At 54.0% G+C, this 25,263-nt stretch overlaps 2 protein-coding genes across 2 annotated transcripts; one reads left to right on the top strand and one right to left on the bottom strand.

Annotated features, from left to right (window-relative positions):
* Positions 1-4,339: 4,339 nt before the first annotated feature.
* On the bottom strand, positions 4,340-12,801 carry ZDHHC24 (zinc finger DHHC-type containing 24). Its single transcript, XM_043926064.1, has 3 exons — positions 12,443-12,801; positions 10,980-11,257; positions 4,340-6,961 (listed from the first exon to the last, which is right to left on the bottom strand). The coding sequence occupies exons 1-3, from the start codon at positions 12,721-12,723 to the stop codon at positions 6,666-6,668; spliced, it is 855 nt and encodes a 284-aa protein (XP_043781999.1). The 5' UTR covers positions 12,724-12,801; the 3' UTR covers positions 4,340-6,665.
* Positions 12,802-13,584: 783 nt separating this feature from the next.
* On the top strand, positions 13,585-25,149 carry ACTN3 (actinin alpha 3). Its single transcript, XM_043926031.1, has 21 exons — positions 13,585-13,832; positions 17,284-17,398; positions 17,561-17,680; positions 17,980-18,066; positions 18,158-18,245; positions 18,724-18,802; positions 18,884-18,965; positions 19,421-19,506; positions 19,808-19,900; positions 20,322-20,552; positions 20,675-20,822; positions 21,234-21,384; positions 21,929-22,037; positions 22,133-22,273; positions 22,530-22,712; positions 23,166-23,300; positions 23,396-23,575; positions 23,837-23,983; positions 24,082-24,147; positions 24,619-24,777; positions 24,864-25,149. Exons 1-21 carry the CDS (start codon positions 13,683-13,685, stop codon positions 25,020-25,022), a joined length of 2,709 nt encoding a protein of 902 aa, XP_043781966.1. The 5' UTR covers positions 13,585-13,682; the 3' UTR covers positions 25,023-25,149.
* The last annotated feature ends 114 nt before the right edge of the window (positions 25,150-25,263 follow it).

Raw genomic sequence — 25,263 nt, 5'->3', positions numbered from 1 at the left:
CCTTTAGGATTGACTGGTTTGGTCTCCTTGCTGTCCAAGGGACTCTCAAAAGTCTTCTCCAACACCATAGTTCAAAAGCATCAATTATTCGCCGCTCAGCCTTCTTTATGGTCCAACTCTCACATCCATACATGACTACTGGAAAAACCATAGCTTTGACTAGACGAACCTAGTACTTAAAAACACATGAACTGCATGATGTGGACAGTGTAAATAAAGCAGTACGAAGTAGGAAGCAGTGCGTGATGCCCAGAGCAGTGCGTGATGCCCAGTGCCCTCACTAGCTAGAGCTCTGAGAAACTACATTAAGGATGAGGAGGGTGGTGCCTTTTTTTAATGTCAGAAAACATGTACCTACTTAGTACTCTATTTGTATTAGTTCCTCAGTTATGTCTCACTCTTTGCAACCCCATGGACTGTAGTCTGCCAGGTTCCTCTGTCCATGGAATTCTCCAGGCAAGAAGACTGGAGTGGGTTGCCATTTCCTCCTCCAGAGAACCTTCCTGATGCAGGGATCGAACCTGGGTCTCATGCACTGCAGGCAGATTTTTTACTGTCTGAGCAGCCAGAGAAGCCCCACTTAGTACTGTGGAATCAGGCAGTTTATAACAAGGAAACAGCCTCTTCCCGTCCTCAGTACTGTGCCACTGCACAGTCATTTCCGGCTCTGTTAGCTTTTCTACAAATATGCTTATACAATATTTGTTGTCCCCTGTCGTAACAGACGAGGCTTTAGCTCTCTCGTGGCAGCACCCTGCCCCCTCCTCTTCTCCCCAATTAGGTAAATCCATATTCACTATTTAGATTACTACATGACTCTCCACTGCAGAGCCAAGAATGGGGCTGTAACTAAATGACCTTTTTGTGTATTTATTTATTTTTCATGGAGTTCATAGTTGGCCTGTTTTTTTCTCCTTTGCTTAGTTTTCTGTGTATACCAGCTGATGGTTCTTCTCCCACCGGGTCCGACAGGTCCTCTGGGCGTGTCCCTTCATCCCCTGCTTAGGGGAGTGCCGTTTGTTTGCTAGAACTGCAGCAAGCACTTCTCCTGGGAATTCTGTTTACCATGTTCTGGGCCAGATTCCTCAATTCCTGGACCCTGTGTCCTTTTTCATAGTTCTTTTACCCCTCACCTGGTGAAGCACATCCACAGGTACCTTCTCTAAAACGTCACTAGAGTTGGGCTTTCCTGGTGGCTCAGTGGTAAAAGAATCAGCCTGCAATTCAGGAGACCTGGGTTTGACTGCTGATCTGGGAGAATCCCACATGCCACGGAGCAACTAAGCCCATGCACAGCTACTGAACCTGTGTGCTCTAGAGCCTGAACCGCAGCGGATGAATCCCGCACGCCCTAGAGCCTGTGTTCCACAAGAGAAGCCACCGCAATGAGAAGCCTGCGCACTGCAACTCGAGAGTAGCCCCTGCTCGCTCCAACTAGGGAAACGCCACGCGGCAGTAAAGACCCAGCACAGCCAAAAAATAAATTATTTTTAAAAGAATCTTCTTAAAACTCACTGGAGTTAAAAATTTTAAGACACCATTTGTCTGAAGATTTTATTCACTTCATACATGTATGTGATAGTTTGGGTCGAAAATTGGAAGGTGAAAGTCATTTTTATGTAAGGAAATCATTTTTAAGGTAGTGCTCCCTTGTATTCTGATTTTTCGTAATGCTGTTGAGAAGCTCCATGCCATTTTTGCTTCTGACTTTCTCTGAGGTTCTGAAACATCTGACACATTACCATGTGTCATTAGTTGTTATGCTGCGGGTGGAGGTTTGCATCCTTCAGTTCCAGAAAATTGTTTCTTGAGTGATTTCTTCCCATTTTCTCTGTTCTTTCTGGAATTCTGATGAAGCCCACCACTGATAAATAATAATTTCAGAGAGAACAGAACTGAATCATCTAATGTTCTTCTGTCTTCTCTTGTATTATCTTTTGGCTCTATTTTCTGAGAGATTTTTACCTTTCAACTCTTTTCTGGAACTGTTTTTAAAATTCTATTTTATTTTGTTTTTTGGCTGCACCACATGGTATGTAGATCTCAGTTCCCCAGCCGGGGATCGAACCTGCACCCTCTTTAGTGGAAGCACAGGGTCTTAACTGCTGGACCACTAGGGAATTCCCTAAAATTCTGTTATTTTAATTCTCAGCTCTTTTTGTTCTCTGTTCAGTCTTTAATTAAGGTACCTTTTCAAGGACATAGTTGAGTTCAGCACCATCAATCAACTGGATTTAATTGACATCTACAGACTACTTCAACAACACCGAAATACACATTTTTTTGGAGCTCACATAGAACATTCACCAAGACAGATCATATTCTGTACCATAAAAACCACTTAACAGATTTAATAGAAATCATGAAGTGTCTGCTCTCACACCAAAATGTAAATCAGTAACAGAAAAATAATTGGAAGCTTTCAAAATACTTGGAGATTAAAGAGTAGTCTTGTAAATAATACATGGGTCAAAGAAGAAATCTCAAATTTTAAAATATTTTGAACTAAATTAAAATGAAAACAACTTATCAAAATTTGTGGGAGCAGTGAAAGCATTGCTTAGAGGGAAATTTATAGCACTGAATGGATATATTACAAAAGAAAAAAGACCTAAAATCAATAATCTACATTTTCACCATGGGAAACTAGGAAAAGAAGAGCAAAAGTAAATCCAAAATAAAAGAAAAAGAGCAGAAATCAATGAGATTGAAAATAGGAAATCAACAGAGAAAAATCAATGAAAACCAAAAGCTGGTTCTTTGAAATCTTAATAGAATCAACAAGAGAAACTGCCTATTTCCAAGTCTAGTACTGGGTAGAAGAGGGGGGAAAAAAAATCTCTCCGGATAATTTTTAACCATATGCCTGCCTGAATAAGTCTGCAACCTGAATTGACAATACCTGGGTGATCCAAAACACCCCTAGCTGAGAATTTAAAGTGCCGGGTTGGTTTGTCATCAGGCAACTGATAAACATATTTCCTCTGTGGAGGAATTTACTTTTAACTCAATCTTAAAAAATCCCCATTGATAAAATTCCAAAAAGTATGAATTCACAGTCAAAACTCATGAATTGCAAGAAAATATGGCATTGTGAGCAAGAGCAAACGATAAACCTGCATAATCAGGCCTCAAAAACTTAAGGTACTGGAATTACCAAACAATATAAAATATGTGTTTTCAATATATTTAAAGAAAAAGGAAACTTAAAATGTAAGACAGCAAGAGTATATAAAATAAGCAAGTCTGAAAAGGAACCAAACAATTTCTAGAAATGATAAAACATTTGACATGTAAAACTCAACAGATAAGTGGGTACAACCACTAAAAACAGAAACAAGAAAAACTTCAGTAGGTTGGTTTAGCAGCTGAAGAAGGACTTAACTGGGAGATAGATGTGTAGAAATTATCCAGAATGCCAGAAACAGAAAATACGAGCTATGTAAGAGACAAGGAGGATGGAGTAGGAAGGTCTAATCAGAGTTCCAGTGGGGACAGAGAAAGATGACGGAGAATTGAAGATAAGACAATTTTCTAGAACAGATGAAAGACATCAATTCATAGAATCAGGAAGCCTAAGGAATCCCATTAAGATAAGTACAAAGGAGACCACACTGGGACACCTCACAGTAAAGCTGCTGAATACCAAAGATAGATAAACCTTTAAAACGGTTGGAGACGAAAAGTATCTTCAAAGGAACAGTGAAGACAGCAGCAACAAAATGGAGACCATAAAGACAAGTTTTCAGTATATGGACAGGAAATAACTATTAGCCTGGAATTCCACATCCAGCAAAAAATAACTTTAAATGAAAAATTAAAAAACTAGAAAAGACAGGTGATGGCACAAAGGGGTAGAAATTTATCCAATAACTTAATTAAAATAGAAAAAGTGACTAAATACTTCAAAGAGAAAACATTTAAAAATCCATATTCAGGCCATTCTTAGGAGGCAGAGAATGAAAGTAAAAGGATAAAACTCAGCATATTTGGAACAGAAGGGAAATTTCTCAGCCTAATAAAAGACTTTTTTTTTTCTTTTTTTTTCACAAAAACCAGCAAATATATTTAATGGTGAAATATTGAAATTATTCCCTCTAATGTCAGAAGCAAGTCAAGGGTGCCCATACTTTCCTCCACCCAGACAGAGAGGCAAGAAAAATAAGAGATATAAAAAGTAAAATGGAAGATTTTTTTTTAATCATAGAGATGATAATACATACAGAAAACTCAGAATTTTCAAGTAAATTTTAAATTTTAGGTTTCTTGGACATAAAAAAATTATTTTCATAAGCCATGAATAACAGCAGCACAATATCAAGTACTTAAGTTTAACCAATTTATGAGAAAAATAACTTTATTGAAAACATAATGGAGAGATGCACCATGTTCACGACTGGAAACTTCAATCTCATGTTGATGTTGATTTTCCCCAAACTGATAATATAGATTCAGTTGGGTTCAGTCACAGTTTCAAAGGGGTTTTTATTGATAGAACGTAACAAGCAGATTCTAAAATTTATATGGAAGAGCAAGGGCCAAGTATAGATCTTAGGGGAACACACACAGGTAGATAAAATGATCAGTGGGACAAAAGAGAAAAATAAATTGTATATTTGATGGATTACTATACAGCAAGCAAAAGGAATGCCTTACAGCTACATGTATTCATTTGGGTAAATGTCAGAAACATGGTATTAAAGGAAAAAGCAAATTGCAGTAAAATAAACATGGTGTAGCTTCATTTATATAAAAGTCAGAAACATGCAAAACTTCTATAATAAATCACAGAGCAAGCAAGGGAATGATTCAGCAGCAGTGTTTCCTCTACCAGGGAGACGTACAGCAGGGACTAGAAAGGAAAGGGTATCCACCTGCACTGGGAGCGCGGAGTCTTAACCGCTGGACTGCCAGGGAAGTCTGGGTGTCCATTTCTGAAGTGGGCGTGGGGAGGGTGTTCTTTAAATATTTCCTTGCATCTCTTCACTATTTAATTCAAAACCAAACAAAACAAGAAAAGATTCTAGAGGATGGGGGTAAAGCAGAGAAGGAAACGGGAAGTCTGCCAGAGCTTATGTACAAAGAGACAGCTACAGCAAGTTCCTAATAGAGTTAAATAGTAATAGTGCATGCTGTTTAAAAAAGCAAAGTCCTAGCAGCTCAAACCTTCGGGGGCATGGGCAGAGCCTTGGGCTTCTCTGAGGGTTCTTGGAAGGCAACCTGCCATGTCATCGGAGGGCTACCCCCTGCCTCAGCAGCATTTGTAGATTTTAACTCAACCCGACTTTTGGTCCAGCCCCACCCTCCCCAGTTCCCCCAAGACACAAAGCTTCTTCAAAAGCCCACACCTCCACCGCAGTGGGGTAGCTGCTTGGCTGCAAGGGGTCAGGTGGGTCCTGTGGGGAGGGACAGTCTAGCTGCTCCTCACAGAGACCTTAAATCAGTCCCTCTTGTCGGCCCCAAACCTCGCCTTCCATGGTGCTGGTGGAACACCAGACCCTCTCCAGGGCCTCTGCAGGGCTTGGGGATTTGGTGGACTCTTGGCCCCTCCCTCGGGGAACACTTAATTGCAGCGTCTGGTTCTCTGGGAGGGTAAATGAGCCTCTATCCACTTTTCATCTCTCGAGATGTTGTCAGGTTCTTTGGTCTACTGCTGTCTCCCTATTTTCTGTTTGTAAATTTATATCATTTTTCATTTCTTTACTATCATTTTAGATTTTAAGAGGAAACAAGTAAACTTACATGGCTAAACTTGCCACGTGTAACGGGAAGTGTCTACTCACTATATTTAAATAAGTGTTTAACCAGGAGCTCCCGAAGAGGACAGAGAGGAGGAGCTTAGCCATCTCGGCACCATCCTGCACAGATGCTTGAACATCCCTCCCCCCACCACCCGGATTTCTCTGCCTTGATTTTTTTGGTCAGGCAAAAAAGGGTGAAGTACAAAGTGCAAAGATCTGGGTTCATAACTGGACTCCTCCATTTACTACCCCGTGAAATCTTATCACATCACCTCTCGGAGCGTTAACGTTCTTCACTGGCATAATTGCTGCCCAGGGTACTGGGTTAGCTGGAGACAAGTTCAGTGAGGTTGTGGCTGCTGACAAGCTCCTCACTATAAAGCACTCAACCTGGGAAGAAGTGTGGGTTCTCATACCCCTGGACCACTACATTCTGTCTTAGCCTGCTGTACCCTGACTCCCCAGCCCCCCTGCCCCAAGGCCACAGGAGGCAGAGCTCTGGATCCTCACACCCTCAGGCATTTTGTGGTTCCCAGGCCTGACAGTCAAAGGAAACAAAAACAGCAGCCCGGGCCACGGAGGAGGACCAAAAACCCACAAAGCTGGAGGGAGTTCCAGAACCAAGTGGGCACTTTATTAACCTGGCGATGGGGCAGCCAGGCAGGCTGAGCAGCCCCTTGCCAGACCTTTCACAGTCCTCAGGGGCCACTGACAGAGGCTGAATCGCAGGGCCCAAGCCCTGGACCCTAGGAGTCCAAGCTGGGCATGGGCAAGCCCAAGGGTGGTGATGGGAGTTGCTGAAAGCAGGCATCAAGTACCAGCCTGCCTCCCTCTGAGGCTGGGGGTGGGGGTGGGCCTGAAATGAGTTACAAGTCCCCTCTCCTTGCCTGGGGCAGCTTGTACAAGCTCAGGTGCTTCCTGGAGTCAGGAAGCCATGAGTCCCACGTCGGCTGCGGTCTGGAAGGTGATCCCGTCCCCCGGCAACGGGGAGGCCAGAAAGGGCCAGAGCCAGACGAGGACCCAGCGGGGCCCCAGAGCTGCCTGCAGGTTGTGGCAGGGGCCCAGGTCGTACACGTGCTGGCCCCGAGCCCACTCCCACGTGGTCTGGCCCCTGAGCAGCAGCATCCCGTGGAAGAGCAGTCCGGCCCCGCACAGCAGCGCGCCCGCCACGCACGTGTCAGTCACGAAGGCCAGGGCGAACTGTGCCAAAGACACTCTGCCTGCAGGGGGAGAGCAAAGAGGGTAAGGGAGCAGCAGCAGGCCCAGCCCTCCCAGAGCCTGGCCCCTGCCCTCCTCCTGTCCCCTCCTCCGCCATGGAGCAGGGCGCGTTCTTCTGCTCAGCGACCTGCAGAGTCACTGCTCCCTGGCCAGCTTGTGCTGGCTAATGGGAACACACTGGTGAACTGGGCACACACGGCCCCCTGCCCTAGACACAACCTTCACTCCTGCACCACGCCCTTGTGAGCACCCCCCACGAACACCAGGCTAGCATCTCCAGTCTCAGGGAACTCACAAGAGATTCAAGAGATCATGTCTCAGTTACTTAATGACAAGACAGCTGTGATGGGTGTGATGCCAGCAAAAGCATCCTGGACCATCCTCATCTATAACAGGTAATAAGTTGAACCAGTGAACTGCAAGATGCTGTGAAATGTTTCGCCAAGCGAGAGAAGTCCGACACAAAAGGTCACGTATTATATGGTGCCATTGATACGAAATGTCCCAAATAGGCAAATCCATGGAGACAGAAGATCAGTGGTTGCCAGGGGCTGGGGGCACTCGAGGGTGGGGGATGGGGAGTGACTGCTTAAGGGGTAGAGGCTTTCTTTTGGGGGCAATGAAAATGGTCTGGAATTAGACAGTGGTGATGGCTGGACTACACTGTGAGTATACTAGAGACAGATGAATTGTGCATTTGAAAATGGTTACAATTATGAGTTTCATGCTATGTGAATTTTTCTTCAGTTAAAAAAAAGAGCTGGCTTCACTGCTCACCTGAAATTATCACAACATTGGTAATCGGCTATACCTCAACACAAAATAAAAAGTTCAAAATAAAGACAGAGCTGGGCTTCTCTGGTGGCTCAGTGGTAAAGAATCCACCTGCCAATGCAGGGTTCGATTCCTGGTCCGGGAAGACCCGCATGTCACGGAGCAGCTAAGCCTGTGTGCCACAACTATTGAGCCTGTGTTCTAGAACCTGGGCACTGCAAGGACTGAAGTTTGTACACCCTAGAGCCCTTGCTCTGAAACAAGAGAAGCTACTGCAATGAGAAGCCCGCACTGCAACTAGAGAGTCGTCCCTGCTCACCACAACTAGAGAAAGCCTGCTGAGGCAAAGAATACCCAATGCAGCCAAAAACAATGAATGAATTAAAATGCAAAAATTAGTTTATATAAAAGAGCCTATGGTGGGGGTGGGGAGATGACATGCAAACTTATTAAGAGGCTCAGGGAAATAAACTTCATCTGTTTTAAGAGAGTTGTCTATTTCGGGTGGTGTCTGAAGTTTGCCTTTTCATACTTTTCATGGGGTTCTCAAGGCAAGAATGCTCAAGTGGCTCGCCAATCCCTTCTGCAGTGGACGATGTTTTGTCAAACCAGTCCATCCTAAAGGAAATCAACTCTGAATATTCATTAAAAGGACTGATGCTGAAGCTGAAGCTCCAATACTTTGGCCACCTGATGCGAAGATGTGACTCACTGGAAAAGACCCTGACACTGGGAAAGACTGAAGGCAGGAGGAGAAGGGGACAACAAAGGATGAGATGGTTGGATTGCATCACTGACTTAATGGACCTGAGTTTGAGCAAACTCCAGAAGATAGTGAAGGACAGGGAAGCCTGGTGTACTGTAGTCTATGGGGTTGCAAAGAGCTGGGACACGACTGAATGACTGAACAACAAGTGAAAGTTGAGGAGGTATTTGCTAGGTGAAGAGAGGAGAAAATACTCTGTTTGAAGGTCCTGAGGCAGGATGGAGAGATGTCTGCAAAACTACTGAGTGGATGGTTCTGGAAGCTCAGGAGAGAAGCCCAGCTTGGATGTGCAGATTTGTGAGTGGTTGGTACCCAGGTGGTTCTGAGATCCAGCAGAGTGTGTAGGGAGATGAGAACGGTGCCTCAGCCAGGAAACCAGGTCTTTGGGGACCAGAGAGAGGGAAACCAGAAAGGAAGGAGGAAACTCAGAGTACAAGCTGTCAGTGACGTCCAGGTAGAGTCCTTTCAGGAGGTGGAAGGCCATCAGTGGTAGGAGGCTGAAAGGTCTCATGAAGCAAGAAGAGAACTCAGAAGGCTCCTCTGGGTTTCATGGAGACAGAGGCCAGGGGACTGTGGCAGTGTTGAAGAATGGGTGGGGGCAGGAGCCAGTTTGGAACAGGGGTGGGGAGAGGCAAGGAAAAGTAGCCTCTGAGCCCAGCCAAGTTCTTTGACTTGGCAGCTAATGGAAGAGCCAGAAAGCCTGAGCTGGAGGAGGAGGACATAGGATGAGAGAGGCCTGGTACCAGCTGGAAAACCCAAAGGAGGCCCAGGAAGGCAGCCTGGAGTGGCCGGAGGAGAGGCGACCCACAGTGTGAGGCCTCCAAGCAGGGAGAAGGGGCTGGGTACCCAGGGAAGTTGGGGTAGTCAGCCTCCGCCCCGGGACAGGACAGCCAATTCTGAACTACTTTTCTCTGTGATGGATTTTTAAGAGAGATGGGGGTTTGGAGGACAGGAAAGTGGGAAGGTTTGAGCTGCAGTGGAGGACAACCAGGAACTACTGAGGGCCTGCTGAGGTCACAGCCGTGAATGTGACAAGTATCAGCTGTCACGAAGGACCAGGCATGTCTGGCAGCTCTAAGGAGACACAAGGGCAGACACAGAGGAGCCAGGAAGGCACAGTGGAAGGAAGATGGAGCCGAGAGGCCGGAGATGCTGCAAGAGGTTGGTGGAAATGAGGGCGGTGAAGTGGCAGGTGCTGACGGACAGAAAGGTGAGGCCCAGGAGCTCCTGTCACAGAGTAAAGAGTGAGCTGGGTAGGAGAGGAGGTGGGAGCAGAGAGGAGGTGACTGATGGGGTGATTTGGGAGGTGACACATTTTGGATTCTGATGGACTGGGGTGGGATGTGGGAGGCGAAGATAAGAAACTGGGCCATCGGGGCCATTCACCCAGACTTTTGGATGCCGATGCACTCAACAAGGCCCAGGGCTGAGAGAGACTTGGTGATGGACTGTCTTCAGTGACTGTGGGGAGCAAGTGGGAAACCGTGGATGACCAAGGGGGGTCATTCGTTCAGAGAGGAGCAGCTGAGGGCTTGAGTGTCCATGGAGGCAGGGAGGTCACTGAGGAGGGCAGTGCAGGAAGCCAGGGTCGGCAGAGGAAGGCCCTGACAACCCCACTGGGCCTCCTCCCAAGGTCTCCCCTGGGCCGCAAGGAGGGGATCCTGGGGACAGAGCTGGGTCTGGATAGGATAAGGAGACATACTCGCTGTTCGGGGTGGTCCGGAAGTTTAGTAACTGCAGGACAAGGTTACAGAGAAGACTGTGGACAGCTCAGGAGGAAGGGGTTGGGGAGAGGAATCCCAAAGCATCACGGGGGGCATCATGGGGGCAGAGGACAAAGTAGGAAAGGCCAGTGGGGTTTCTGTTTTCGGTGGTGTCGGAGGAGAGTATGTTCATCCAGAACACAGCCACTCAAGCAGCCTCCTGATCCAAGACGTCCCCTCCCAACTTCCAAACACCAGACCTCTGCCTGCCTGTAACCTTCACTGGCTCCCCACTGCCCAGCCAAGTGAGGGCCATCTCCTCACGTCACATTCAAGGCCCTCCATCACCCAGTCCTCATCTACATCCTAGCCTTAATCCTCACGTTTCCCTCCAAATGTCTTCCCTGCTCTCAACCTCCAAGTCTGTGTTCACGCTACTTCTCTAGGTCTGAATGCCACCTCCCTACTGAGAATACTCCCTCACCATCCCATCTGCCCCGCCCAGTGAAATCCCACCAGTCTTTCCTCCTCTGATTCTCTCAGCCAGAGCTCTGTACCTGTGTCCAGGCCCTGTGATTTACCAGACTGCACACCCACGTGAATACCCAGCTGCCCCTGCCTCCTGAAACTGACCTTGGGACTGGGTCCCTAGGGCACTACCTGGAGAACCCGCCAGGAATCCCATTGCCCACCAGGATGGGCCTCGGCCTCTGTGGGGAGGTTCTCCCGACCCTCCCCCCCATATACACACACTCCCCCACATCCAGGGCTCCCCACCTGTGAGCAACATGAGCCAGGGCAGCAGGAGCAGGGCGGCGGTATGGAGGGGTGTGTGGGCTCGCAGCAGGGCCGACAGGGCCGGGCCCAGCAGCACAGAGGCATGCAGCAGGACACCCGCGCCGTGGAGCAGGAGACACAGGAAGGGCCGGTAGTTGCGGAAGCCCACGCAGCGGCCCAGCAGGCGGCAGTGGTGGTCCCGGCGGAGGATGCAAATGCGGCAGGCTGAGCAGTGCCCACTGCGCGGCGGCACCTGGCTTTGGCAGTGGTAGCAGTAACTGCAGGGAAGGAACCACAGGATCAGTCCCTCCAGAAGCTCGGAGAGCCCGTCATGGTGCCTGGATCAGCCCCTGAGCCCATCCTGGGGAACCAGGCACAGCCCCTGCCCTTGCTAAGCTTCAGGTTCTTCACGGGGGAGTAAATGCAGGCTGAACACCACTTCCCAAGCCTTTCCACTTCTAGCACAGCAGGTCTGACAATGCCAGTCCTGAGGTCTTTGGCTGGTTTCTGACATCTGGGAGCAAACTTTTGTCCTCCACTGTTACCAGCTTGGTCCAAGTCACCGTGAACTCTGCCCTGAATTATTGCAACAGCCTCTTGACTGGTCTCCCTGATTCCACCTTTATCCCCTCTACTGTAGTCTCGCCCCAGCAGCCAGACCAATCCTTTAAAAATCTAAGGGGAATTCCCTGGCGATCCAGTGGTTAGGACTCCTCACTTTCATTGCTGAGGGTCTGTGTTTGATCCCTGGTCCAGGAAGTAAAATCCCACAAGCCTGACAGCGAGACCAAGGAAAAGAAATAGTAAAATAAAATCTAAATCATATGCCTCCTCTGCTCAAAACCTTGAGATGGCTCTCCATTTCACTTCTGGTAAAAAGCAAAGTCTTCAAAGTCTGTTTACAAAGTCTTTATATCTCTAAACTCTCTTCTCCCCCTGCACACCACCTCAGCCACACTGGCTGTCTTGCTGTTCCCGAAACATGCTGGGCACACAACTGCCTCAGAGCCTTTGCATCGCCTGTCCCTTCTGCCTGGCACATTCTTCCCCCAGATGAATATGGCTAACTCTCCCTTCTCCTTCAAGTCTTTGCTCAAACGCCACCTTCTCTATGAAACCTACCTTGACCACCCTATTTGAGACTGCACTCTTTCTGTTTCCTGACCACCAACACCTTCTAACATTCTGTTATTTATTTATGACCCTGAAGTTTATCATCTGTCCCCTCCCCCACTGAAATCAGGAATACGTTTTATTGTACCTCCAGTGCCTGGAATAGTACCCTGCACATAATAATGTGCTCAATAATATTCGTAAGTGAATGAATGAAACTCGTTCTGCCTTCTGGTTGTAAAAGAGTTCTCTGGCTCTAACAAGCGGCTCAAACACCTTCAGGTCCTAGGGCCCTCCCCCTGCGCCAAGCTCCCGCTTCTCCCCCGCGCCAGATCCCGAGCCCCACTCACGCCCAGCCCTGGCCCAGACCACGGCCGGCCAGCATCACACCCCGGATGCTGGGGTCCGAGCGCAGGAAGAGCCCCACGTTGCCCAGTAGGTTGAGCAGCTGGAAGGCTGCCAGCGCAACCTGCAGGGTCCGGGCCAGGGGTCCCAGCGGAGGTGGCCCGGGGCCCAGCACTAACACGTAAGCCAGCTCCAGGCCCACCGCCGCGGCCCAAAGCACGGTGAGCACTAGGGGCAGCCGCGCGGGAGCCGCCTCCGCGGTCCCCACCGCCCAGGGCTGCCCCATGGCCTGCACCCACTAGCGGTAGGACCCCCCCGCTAGTACCCCACCGCTTCCGTATTGAGGCAGGGATAGTGGCAAACAGACGTCTGCTACAACCAATAGAAGCTCGGAAGAGGCGAGTGAGGGACCCGGTTCACTGGGCGGGCCCACAGGTACGGAGATGTGATTGGACGGCCTAACGAGCCAAAGAGATGCTTGGAATCTCGTTGGCGCTGGAACCGGGTAGGGCAGCGCTGTTATATCTCCGCCCCTCCGCGGACGCCCCGCCCCTCCCGCGGACGCCCCGCCCCTCCCGCGGCCACCAGGCAAGCTGGCCGAGGTGGCCAGCAGGCAAGGATTGAGTTGCAGCCTTGGTGGCGTCGGGGATTCCCGGCTCAGCACATTCCCCCTCTTCCCACAGTAGCCCCGATATTAATAGCCCTGCCTCGGCCCATCCAGCTGGCTTGGAATCCCTCTTCATGCCCGAGTGTCTCCCTTCATCACCCCAGAAAACATTCAAAACAGCTCGGCGCCTCGGTGTTTCTGACTGTGAAATGGGAATAGTGGTCCCTGCTTCCCACCACCGCGGCTCAGGAGAAGGGTCAGGAGGAGGTACAAAAGACAGCTTCCAGAGCGGTCTGCAGACACGATTATTCTCGTCATCTTCGTTGTACATATGGGGAAAGACTCAGAGAGGGCCCGTGGCTTTCTCAAAGTCACACAGCACCCAAGCGGCGGAGCCAGAACGCGAACCCCGGATCTCCGCCACGGGATCCATCCCAGAGCCTCAAAATTCGGCAGTCTCTTAGCCCCAGGACAATCTCCGGCCTGGTCCCGACCCGAGCGCCCTCGCCCCCATCCGGCCCCACCCTCCTCCCCCATATTTAGCGCGAATCCGATCCGGGGCTGGGCCGGGCGCTACTTAACGCGGCCCCCGTGTTCTGGAGCGCGCCGAGCAGCGCGGAGCCAGAAGCCCGAACACGATGATGATGGTTCTGCAGCCCGAGGGTCTGGGGACCGCGGAGGGGCCCTTCGCGGGCGGCGGCCGCGGGGGCGGCGAGTACATGGAACAGGAGGAAGACTGGGACCGCGACCTGCTGTTGGACCCGGCCTGGGAGAAGCAGCAGCGGAAAGTGAGTGCTAGCCCATTTCCTGACGGCAAAACCGAGGCCTGAGAAGCCAGGCGGCTTGTTCCTGGCATGTCAGTAGGTCAGGGCGAGAGCCTGTCTTAGCCCTCAGTGCCGCTTCCTAGCCCGGGCTCTGGCCATCAATCCTGCGCTGTCCACCAGAGCCCACGGAGAGGGCTGGGGACCCTCATGAGGGGTTTAGGATGACAAGAAGGATTTCTGGGATCTCCACCTCCCAAGGGTTCATTCACCTGGGCCCACTTTTCTAAAGAATATGGTTTGGGCAAAGCCCTGGAGATCCAAGTTTGGGTGGGGTGGGGTTGGGAAAAATCAATCTTTCTCCACACCCACCCCCCGCCTTTTCTGAAATATTCCCAGACCCCACCTGAGGACTTGCAGCTAGGCAACTAGTGGACTTAAGAGTATGGGGGAAGTGGTAGACTTCCAGACTTCCTACCCACCCTCGCTATATTCTGTCCAGCATGATGTCCACGGTCACTCTATCCCAATTGTCAAGTGAGGAAACTGAGGCTAAGGTAGGACCCACATCATATACAATCAGAAAACAGTCCCCCTCCCTAGGCAACCTGAGGGTCTTTGCCCATTGCTTGTCCCTCCCCCATGCTTTCCCAAGACACCCCTCCCCCCCCCCAAGGGCCCTGAATCTGCTGAAAAGGCCACAAGGTCGGGGAGGAGGGGAGCCCTGGGTTCCCTTTCGTGGTAGGTAACCTGACTCTCGGGCCAGATGGACAGTTTGTGCTGAGGCAGCGCCTTGGAGGAGCTGAGAGGGCAGCTGCTGCCCAGGTCCAGCCTTGTAGGGCACTCAGGCCTCCCCTCCCCGATCTATTTTCACTCCTAGACTTTCCCAGATGGAGGGGGCAGGACACCTGGGAACCCAGAAGAGAAAGTGATCTGGGCCTGGAGTGAGGAAACGCTGGGGAGTGGCAGGCTGGGGGTAGGGGGGCACTGTGAGGTCATTAGACTCATCACTTGCCAACGGTGTGTGACCCCAGGAAAGGGTGGGGAACAGGGGTGCTCGGTGGAATTTGCAGGATTTAGAGAATCCCGGATTTAGAATCTGGGCACTTCCGCTGAGTTAGATGACAGGAGGTGACCCCAGGGGCTGGGAGGCTCAGCTGACACGGCTAGGGTGCGCCGGGTGATCTGCCTCCCCCCAGGCTCCTTCTGCACCTGTCTCCAAGCAGGGCTGTGGTCCTCGGGTCCAGCAGTCTCCCAGTGATGTCATCCCTGCCCCTGGCTCCCGCTGCCACCTGCTCTGCAACTCCTCTCCCCACCCCACCCCCACCCACCCAGGCCTCTCCCAGATCCAGGTTCACAGGCCCCTCATAAGACACAGGCTAGTCTGTACCTCGCTTTCTTCAAAGTATCAGGAACATCCTTCCAAACCAATTTACAGCCACCCACTTCATCCACTTACTCAGTGATTGCACCCGTGTAGACGCTTTGTAAATTCATTAGTGTTCCCTGAAGTTGGATAATCCAGTTGTTTCTCATCCAGCAGTGTTTATTACAATGTAATGAACATCTCTGTGCTCAACTTTAGCCCCACCCCATCCCTGCTTCTCCTCCGTATCTTAGAGCACTCCTGCCTCCTCCATCTGACACCAGAGTCCTCTTTATTCAACCTCATTTGAAAACAGTTGTTTAATATTTCTTAGGGAGGTCCTGGTATGTGCCAGGCACTGTGTCAGGTGTCAGAAATTCAGCAGGGGATGAAATAAAGCCCCTGCTTCAGAGAGCTTAGAGTCTAGCAAGGACAAATGTTTCCATCTCACCCTCTCGCTCCTGACCCATCCCACTCACTGACACCCTCCCTCACTCTGGTCTCAGTCGCCACCTCCTCACTTTTCCCTTCTACTCTGCCAAGCCATTCTCTGCAACCAGAATGAACTTTCTAAAACACAGTTCTACCCCTCTCCCTCCCTGTTGCCTTCAGGATCAAGTTCACACTCCCTGGCTTAGCACTCAAGATCGTGCATGACCTGGCCTCTGCTGCCCCTCCGGCCCGCCTCTCACCACTTATACCCCAACATCCCCAGAGCGGTGCCCAGATAGCTGTAGCCCCACAATCCTAGCAACTGTTTCTCATCACCAAGCCCTGCGGCCTTCCCTGCCTGGAATGCCCTTGCCCGTCCTTCCCTGCCTGAGTAACTCTTGCTCTTCCATCACAGTTCTGATCCGTTACTCACTTTCCCCAAGAGGTTTGAAGAACACCTGATTTGAAGAATACGTCCCTTAAGCTCCTCAATGCTAGTCTCTCTCAGCACTTCGCAGGCCCACAGGACTCTTTGATTGACTGTGAGTTCCTTTAGGGCAGGAACCAAATCTCATTAAAAGTCATGTTTGTCCTATGAGGGAATCTGCTTCCTCCACTATGGAGGCCTCGCCCAGACCTGCCTTTCCCCCTGCCCTGTCTGAACCCAGAGCATCTGAGACTCCAGAGCAGGAAAGAACTACAGAGAATCCACCAGCCCTCTCCTGTGCTCGGGGCGGCATCGATCAGTGCTCAGCACCCACTTATACACTTGAGGGAAAGAATTCCAAATTACTTCCTTGGGGTGTCTGCTCTGGGGGGGACGGGAGAGGGAAATGCTTTGAATCCCAGGATCCTGCAAGATCAGGGGAGGAAGAACCTGAGACATCATTGACTCTGAACTCTAATTGTACAAACAGAGACGGAGCTGAGGAGAGGGCGAGGGGCACATCCCAGGTCACAGTAGCTCAGCTGGGGTGGGAGTCTGAGTATGGATTTTACCAAGGACTGCCAGCTGAGGGCAGAATCCAGGGCCTGAGGCCTTGGGAGGTTGTAGAAACTTGTACACCAGGCTCTAGGTCACTGCCATCCCCCAAAGGCACACAGCGTATATCACCCCTCCCATCTCAGACAGAGGCTGAGGCTGAAGCACGCCCTGGCCGGAGGGGGCAGGCAGCCTCCTCCAGAAACTAGGTCAGGCTGTGCCTCAGTGTCCTGCTGTTCCTTGAGGGCCTGCAAAGCTCCAGCAGCCTCGTGGTCTGCTGGGGGCCAATTCACAATAGCCTTAGGAGGTCGGTGGGGCTGAGACGATAATAACACAGATGCACAGTCCCTCGGACCAAACCTTCCAAGCCATCTGTGCTGTGACCTGAAATGTTTCAGATTTTAGTAAGGCAGTGTCCCTGGTGTCTCGGGGGCCCCACACTGGCTGGAGACTGGCCAAAGCTGTTGTTGTGCTGGCAGCAACCACACTGGGATCTGAAGGGGCCCCAGACCCCATTTCTCCCCATTTCCAAGAGAATTAAAGCTCAGAGAGGGACAGGGGCTGGCCCCAGATGCACAGCAAGTGAGTGGCTGAGCCGGAACTTGCATCCAGGGCCTCGGGCTCTGAGATCTACCCTGACCGCGGAGCCAGAGCCCTGTCCTCAGCACTAGGGTCTGAGCGCTGTCCTCTGCCCCCAGACCTTCACTGCCTGGTGCAACTCGCACCTGCGCAAGGCTGGCACCCAGATCGAGAACATCGAGGAGGATTTCCGCAATGGCCTCAAACTCATGTTGCTCCTGGAGGTCATTTCAGGTGAGGGGTGCAAATCAGTGCACAGGGACCCCAGGACCCAGGGGAACCCAGAGTGCCAGCCGAGTGCTGGAGGGGACGTGCCGAGGGAGGGGGAAGTTTGAGGACCGTGTCTTCAGCTTCCTCTAGTGTCCTTTGACCCTTGACCTCTCCTCTCACACCCAGGAGAGAGGCTGCCCAGGCCAGACAAAGGCAAGATGCGCTTCCACAAGATCGCCAATGTCAACAAGGCCCTGGATTTCATTGCCAGCAAGGGGGTGAAGCTGGTGTCCATCGGTGCTGAAGGTGAGGAGGTGGCAGGAGGCGGCTAGCGGGGGCTGGGGGCGCGGTTCCTCATCTCAACCACAGGGACAACCATCCGCTCATCACAGGAGTGACTGTAAGGAGCAAAGGTACCCACAGTGCTGGCACAGGCCCTGGCACCCAGGAGGTGTTCAGTGAATCCTTTTGAAGTAAAATGATTGAGCATCTACCTAGTCGGTGCCTGCCTTGGAATGCAGACAAGGGCCAGAGGGCAAGGCAGGGGGGCGGGGGGCTGAGGCCTGGTGGTCAGGTGGAGCATGTCCCCACCCCCCACCCGGCAGAGATTGTCGACGGGAACCTGAAGATGACCCTGGGCATGATCTGGACCATCATCCTTCGCTTCGCCATCCAGGACATCTCCGTGGAAGGTGAGTGGCAGGGAGGTGGGGAGGATGAGGGCAAGGGCGGGCCCCAACCCCGACCCCTTCCCAAACAACACTCATCCCCATCCCCGCCCAGAAACCTCGGCCAAGGAAGGCTTGCTCCTGTGGTGTCAGCGGAAGACGGCGCCGTACCGCAACGTCAACGTGCAGAACTTCCACACCAGGTCTGTCTGCCGGTCAGCGTGTGGGGCCTCTGCTGGGGTCTGGGCCAGAGAGCTGGAGTCTGGCCCGGGAGAACCAGGGAGGGGAGAGGTCACAGCCAAGTTCCTGCAACAGGGTCTGAAAATGGCAGGACTAAGTCAATGTTGAACTGAATCCAGGAGGGTGAGGGGGAATTCCTGGAGGAGGGAGCACCGGAGACATCCCAGGAAGGGTGTTCCCGCCAGAGGGAACCTTGTGAGCAAAGACCCAGAGGCCAAAAAATCCTAGAAAGTAGTGTAGCGTAAGCCCAGGGTGAGGGAATCATGATGAGCTTGGAGGAAATGGTCCATGGCTGGTAATCAGGGCCTTAAATGCCAAGTGTGGTATTAGAACCTGACTCCATTTCACAGATGAGGCCATCCAGAAAGGAGGGCTCCTGGGACCAGGGTAGGGCAGGGTCCCAGCCTGACCCCAGGCCTGACCCCCCTTCTCTCTGTCCAGCTGGAAGGATGGGCTAGCCCTCTGCGCTCTCATCCACCGACACCGCCCTGACCTCATTGACTACGCCAAACTGCGCAAGGTAGGCCCCCCCAGTCCCAGCCCCGAATCCCCAGTCTCTGTCCCAGATGACCTTTCACCTCTCTCCCCTCACACCACCTAGGACGACCCCATCGGCAACCTGAACACCGCCTTCGAGGTGGCCGAGAAGTACCTGGACATCCCTAAGATGCTGGATGCAGAAGGTGAGAGTAAGCCTCGCCCAGGCGAGGACTCCACTTCCGCACGAGGCTGCAGCATCCCACCTCTGCCCCTCGGTTGAACCAGCAAACCTTTTCTGGGCACTTACTGTGCCTGGTACCCTGGGTGTGAACTTGCGGGAAACCCAGCCAGCCAGGCAGACAGAGGCATGGCCTGTTTAGAGAGAGCAGGCAGTGGACACTGGTGGTTCATGAGGGCTACAGGGTCTGCTCACTCAGCCACGCCCTCATGCTGTCCTCACCCCACCGAGGGGGAGGTCCCTGGGCCCTGGGGTGATCCGAGAAGGCTCCAGGGAAGAGCTGGGTTTGGGACAGCTGGTGGCCATGACTAGATGTCTCTGCCCCTTCCCATCCCGAGGGAGCTCTTTGCCTGGGTGGGGGCATAAGCCCACTCCCCACCCCTGGCTTTGCCCAACTGACACCTGGCTGCCACTCCCCAGACATCGTGAACACCCCAAAGCCCGATGAGAAGGCCATCATGACCTACGTCTCCTGCTTCTACCATGCCTTCGCGGGGGCGGAGCAGGTAAGGGGCTCAGTGGTTGCCACCTGGGCTGGGCGTGTGGCCCAGGGGCCCACCCTTGGCAGCCCCTCAACATTTGGAGGTGCCAGGCCCCACGGGGGCCCACTGTCCCAGCAGCACATACTCGATTCCTGGGGCACTCAGACACAGAGGCCTCTGGCCTGGAAGCTCCCTCCTCACCCTACAAGGCATGCAGCCCTCATCCTATCGGTTTGCATGGACACAGGGTTTAGGGATTGCAGAGGGAGTCTGGGTCGGGGGTGTCCTGTTCTAACACCAGCCTTTCTGCCCACTCCCACCAAAGGCAGAGACAGCTGCCAACAGGATTTGCAAGGTGCTGGCCGTGAACCAGGAGAATGAGAAGCTGATGGAGGAGTATGAGAAGCTAGCCAGTGAGGTAAGACTGGGGCCACAGAGGGCCTCCCCTGCCCCTCCCTTGCTCCCCCATCCCAGCCCTGCTGCTTCTCCCATCCCAGCTGACTCCCAGCCTGGACTGCAGAGCCTCCCTCTCCTCAGAGTAGCCTTGGCCTCCTCCAGCCTCCTGCTGCCATCTTTACCCGCCTCCTGCCCTGTTCTGCCCATCCAGGCTCCTGTCACCCACTCATTCATCCATTCAGTCACTCATCTCTAGACAGTCTCACGGCCCTTTGCTCTGGGCCAACTACGCTGGCCCCTGATCCTCTGACTAGTGGGGACCCCCCCCACCCCTGCTCAAGACCCGGCCTGTTGGCCACAGCCTGGGCGTGGCTGGAGAGAGGTAGGCAAGGTGAGCAGGCCCACTCAGCCCTCTGTTCTCTGCCCCTGCCTGTACCCTGCAGCTGCTGGAATGGATCCGCCGGACTGTGCCATGGCTGGAGAACCGCGTGGGTGAGCCCAGCATGAGCGCCATGCAGCGCAAGCTGGAGGACTTCCGGGACTACCGGCGTCTGCACAAGCCACCCCGCGTGCAGGAGAAGTGCCAGCTGGAGATTAACTTCAACACGCTGCAGACCAAGCTGCGGCTGAGCCACCGGCCGGCCTTCATGCCGTCTGAGGGCAAGCTGGTCTCGGTGAGCCAGGCGGTGGGGAGAGGGGGACCCCCGGCCCTGCCCACATCCCCTCGGACTCTCTGTTCCCATCTGTATGATGGGTGAACCATGATGGAGGGCGCCTCTCTCTGCTTGGCCCGCAGGACATCGCCAATGCCTGGCGGGGCCTGGAGCAAGTAGAGAAGGGCTATGAGGACTGGCTGCTCTCCGAGATCCGGCGCCTACAGCGGCTGCAGCACCTGGCGGAGAAGTTCCAGCAGAAGGCCTCCCTGCATGAAGCCTGGACCCGGGGTAGGTGGCTCTGGGGCCTGAATGTGTCCTGTGCAGATTGGGGGGAGCCTGGTGGGAGGGGGACGAGGTTCTGATAGAAGGCACAGGTCAGGGGTAGGGGTTCTGCAAAGAAGCTGTTTTCTAGTCCCTTCTGGTATTTGCAATCAAATAATACCGGAAGGGAACCAAGGGCCACTCCAGATCATGTAAGCTCGGGGGCCCTGACGTCACTCAGGAGCCATGCCCTGGACCAGGAGCTTCCCTTCACTTTATCCTACTGGCATCTCAGAGCAGACCGCTAGGTGCAGGCTGGGCAGGAATGATCACCTACATTCACGGATGGGGAATCTCCAGTGTCACACACGGGGCTCGGACCCCCTGCTCCTGCGTAGCCGCCCCTGGGTGACCCGAGCCGGGCTTCTCTCCACGCAGGAAAGGAGGAGATGCTGAGCCAGAGGGACTACGAGACCGCTTCGCTGCAGGAGGTGCGGGCCTTGCTGCGGCGCCACGAGGCCTTCGAGAGCGACCTGGCGGCGCACCAGGACCGCGTGGAGCACATCGCCGCACTGGCCCAGGAGCTCAAGTAGGCATGGAGTCCGCAGGGGCCCACCCCGGTGGGGTGGTGGTAGGGGGATAACGCCCCCACTGGCCCCGCCCCTCGGCCTCGGGCCCCGCCCCTCGACCTCGGGCCCCGCCCCTACTCCCAAAGCCCTCCAGACCTTTCACTCTTTAATAACCCCGCCTTGGTACCCCTGTCCTTCCCAGCACCTCTTGCTCTGCCCTCCTTCTGTAACCCTGTCCCCTAAGCTGGCGTTTCCTTGCAGCTTTGGGCCGGCCAGGCCCTCACCACAGCCTTGGCCTCGTGCCACCTCCTGTAAACCTGTCCAGAAAACTCCAGGCCCCGCCCCTCCTCCCAAACTTTTCCAGGGACTGGAGCTGAGGACCCCCTTCTCCTAGGCACCCGCTGGGAAGGCCCTGCTCTAGGAAAGCCCTGTTTCACCCCCATCTACCCTGGCTCCTTTATGCCTTCACCAACCCTGGACCCAGAGTCCAGCCCCCTGAGGGACAGTCAGGCAGAAATCTGGGCTGGAATCTGGCTCCACGGACACCCTCCTTCCCATCCCCAGTGAGCTGGACTACCACGAGGCAGCCTCGGTGAACAGCCGCTGCCAGGCCATCTGCGACCAGTGGGACAACCTGGGCACGCTGACCCAGAAGAGGCGGGATGCACTAGAGGTGAAGCTGGGGACCCAGGGGTGAAGGCTGGACGCTGGAAGAGGGTGAGTGGCCTGCTGGGCAGGCTGCTAACTGGCCATCCCTGTGGCCCCCAGCGGATGGAGAAGCTCCTGGAGACCATTGATCAGCTGCAGCTGGAGTTTGCCCGGCGGGCAGCGCCCTTCAACAACTGGCTGGACGGCGCCGTGGAGGACCTGCAGGACGTGTGGCTGGTGCACTCGGTGGAGGAGACCCAGGTGGGTGCAGGGGCTCCAGGTGTGCCAGGGTTGGATGGAATGACAAGGAAGTGGCCTGTCTTCTGTCGGCCATCCGTTTGGGCTCCTGGGGAATGGGGGGCCAGAGGAGAAGCCCAGTTCTAGAGTGCCGGGAGTCAGGAGGCCTGAGTTCTCTGGCCAGTGCTGCCCTGGCCCCCGGTGAACGGCCCCCTGGCCGTCCTTTGTTGCCTGCGGGAGATAGGGGCGCTGGTTGATGCTTCCTGCCTGTCGTCCCCAGAGCTTGGTGACAGCACACGACCAGTTCAAGGCAACACTGCCCGAGGCCGACCGAGAGAGGGGTGCCATCCTGGGCATCCAGGGTGAGATCCAGAAGATCTGCCAAACGTACGGACTACGGCCCAGCTCCACCAACCCGTACATCGCCCTCACCCCGCAGGACATCAACACCAAGTGGGACACGGTCAGTGCCGCCAGTGGCCTTTCCCCGCCTCCCTCCTGCGTAGACGCCTTCTAAACCACCCTGAGAATCTCAGGTGTCCCGAGACACAGAGAATCAAGTCCACCTCCGGATCTGTGGTCTGCCACAGACTCTACGTGGTTGCTGGACAGGTCGCCTTGCCTAACTTGGCCCTCTCTGTAAAATGGCCATAACAGCTTTTTCCTGTTGGGCCTGATTGAAGCATAATTAGGTCTGGTGTGGGGGCCAGATTGTTGTACAGAACAATCTAAGTTCATTAAGAGTGTCGGCATGGGCCCTCATTTACAGCCAGGAAATGAGCAGAGAGAGGCTGTGTGACCTGCTCAGAGCTTGCCCCCTCCCCAGAGCCCTTGGCTCAGGGTAAGGAGCCCTGTGAGGGGCTGGAGCCCTCCCCTCACTCCCGAGCTGCCCCTGACACCACCACCCTCCCTCCAGGTCCGAAAGCTGGTACCCAGCCGTGACCAGATGCTGCAGGAGGAGCTAACGCGGCAGCAGGTGAACGAGAGGCTCCGGCGGCAGTTTGCAGCCCAGGCCAATGCCATCGGGCCCTGGATCCAGGGGAAGGTGGAGGTAAGGCTTGGATCAGAAAGCCAACCTGGGAGAGGGGGGCCAGGGGCTGGGCCACCGGGGGCTGGAAGCCCTCATCCTGCCTGGTCCCCCTGTAGGAAGTGGGGCGCCTGGCCGCAGGAATGGCCGGCTCTCTGGAGGAGCAGATGGCGGGCCTGCGACAGCAGGAGCAGAATATCATCAACTACAAGAGCAACATCGACCGGCTGGAGGGAGACCACCAGCTGCTGCAGGAGAGTCTGGTGTTTGACAACAAGCACACCGTCTACAGCATGGAGGTGGGACCACAGCACTTAGGCCCGAGGGGAAGGCGGTGCTGTGGAGAAGCCTGGGGTGGCCATGGCTAGTTGATCAATATGTAATAAATCATCAAACTTTATGGCAGGAAGGGCTGCTGGATGTCACTCAGTGGAACCTCCCAGTGGGGCCCAGCAAGGGGGAGGACTTGCCCAGGGTCAGACGGTGAATTGGGGGTGGAGCCAGAGTTCATGGCCAGGCACTGGCCGCCCACTGACCCGGACTGTCTCCTGCTTTCACAGCACATCCGCGTGGGCTGGGAGCAGCTGCTCACCTCCATTGCCCGCACCATCAATGAGGTGGAGAACCAGGTACTGACCCGAGACGCCAAGGGCCTGAGTCAGGAGCAGCTCAACGAGTTCCGGGCATCCTTCAACCACTTTGACCGGGTCAGCAGGGGCCTCGCCCTGTGGGGTAGTGGACTCTTGGGAGCTGGCCGGGGGGTGGGGATCGGGGCTGGAGCCTGACATCCGTTCCCCAACTACAGAAGCGGAACGGCATGATGGAGCCTGACGACTTCCGGGCCTGCCTCATCTCCATGGGCTACGACCTGGTGAGTGTCCTCCAGCCCTGTCCTGGGGTCCCCTCTGTGGCCCCTCCCACATACTGATCACCCACTGTGTCCCTCCCACCTTCACACCTTCATTTCCTCCTCATCCACCTCCTGGGGCTGGGGGGGAATTACCCCATTTCCTAGGGGTGCGGCTACCAAAAGTTCCGAGAGGTAAATTAATTTGGAGCTAGTTCTGTGTGACTCCAGAGCCTGAGCTTGCAACATATCCACCTCAGAGAGAGAGCACTACAGGGGCGTGGGGAAGAGGTCAGGAGCAGGGCATTGCCATGGGCAGGAAGCAGAGCTCAGCCCAGTGGAAAGGATTTTCCAGAGCCAGAGCTAAGGCTGCAGTGGACCGTCTACAGAGAAAGGGGGCCGCCTTGTCACTGGGGTCGTCAAGCCAGGGGGACACCACGAGCCCTCCTGGCTTAAGCACCCCCTGGGCACGGTGCCTGGCCTCTAACCCTGCAGGGGGAAGTGGAGTTCGCTCGCATCATGACCATGGTGGACCCCAACGCAGCTGGGGTCGTGACCTTCCAGGCCTTCATCGACTTTATGACCCGAGAGACAGCTGAGACGGACACGGCTGAGCAGGTTGTGGCCTCGTTCAAGATCCTTGCGGGAGACAAGGTGAGTCCCTGGTGGGGGTGGAGGGAGCTGGTGGGTGGGGGGCGGGGACTGGGACCTGGGGGCCCTCAAACCCTCTTCTCCCCCAGAACTACATCACTGCCGAGGAGCTGCGGCGGGAACTCCCAGCAGAGCAGGCCGAGTACTGCATCCGCCGCATGGCGCCCTACAAGGGAGCCGGGGCTCCAGCTGGAGCCCTGGACTATGTGGCCTTCTCCAGTGCCCTCTACGGGGAGAGTGACCTCTGACCTTGACCCCCGAGCTTCCCTACTCAAGTCCGGAGAGAGGGTGCTCCCTCCAGCTGATCCCACCCAACCCTTGGAGCCAGAGCCACAGAGCCGAGTGTTTATCAATAAAGATCCATCCTGCCACAGAGCCGAGTGTTTATCAATAAAGATCCATCCTGGGACCCTCTCCATCTCCGATTGATTTCTAAGGCAGAAGCTTGGGCCCTCAGGTTTCTGAGGATCAGCTGCCCCATGTTGACCC

The sequence above is a fragment of the Cervus elaphus genome, chromosome 2, assembly GCF_910594005.1.
Source record: "Cervus elaphus chromosome 2, mCerEla1.1, whole genome shotgun sequence".
NCBI classification, from domain to species: Eukaryota; Metazoa; Chordata; class Mammalia; order Artiodactyla; family Cervidae; genus Cervus; species Cervus elaphus.
Note: the sequence above shows the minus strand (reverse complement) of the source record. Positions and strands in the feature narration are given on the sequence as shown.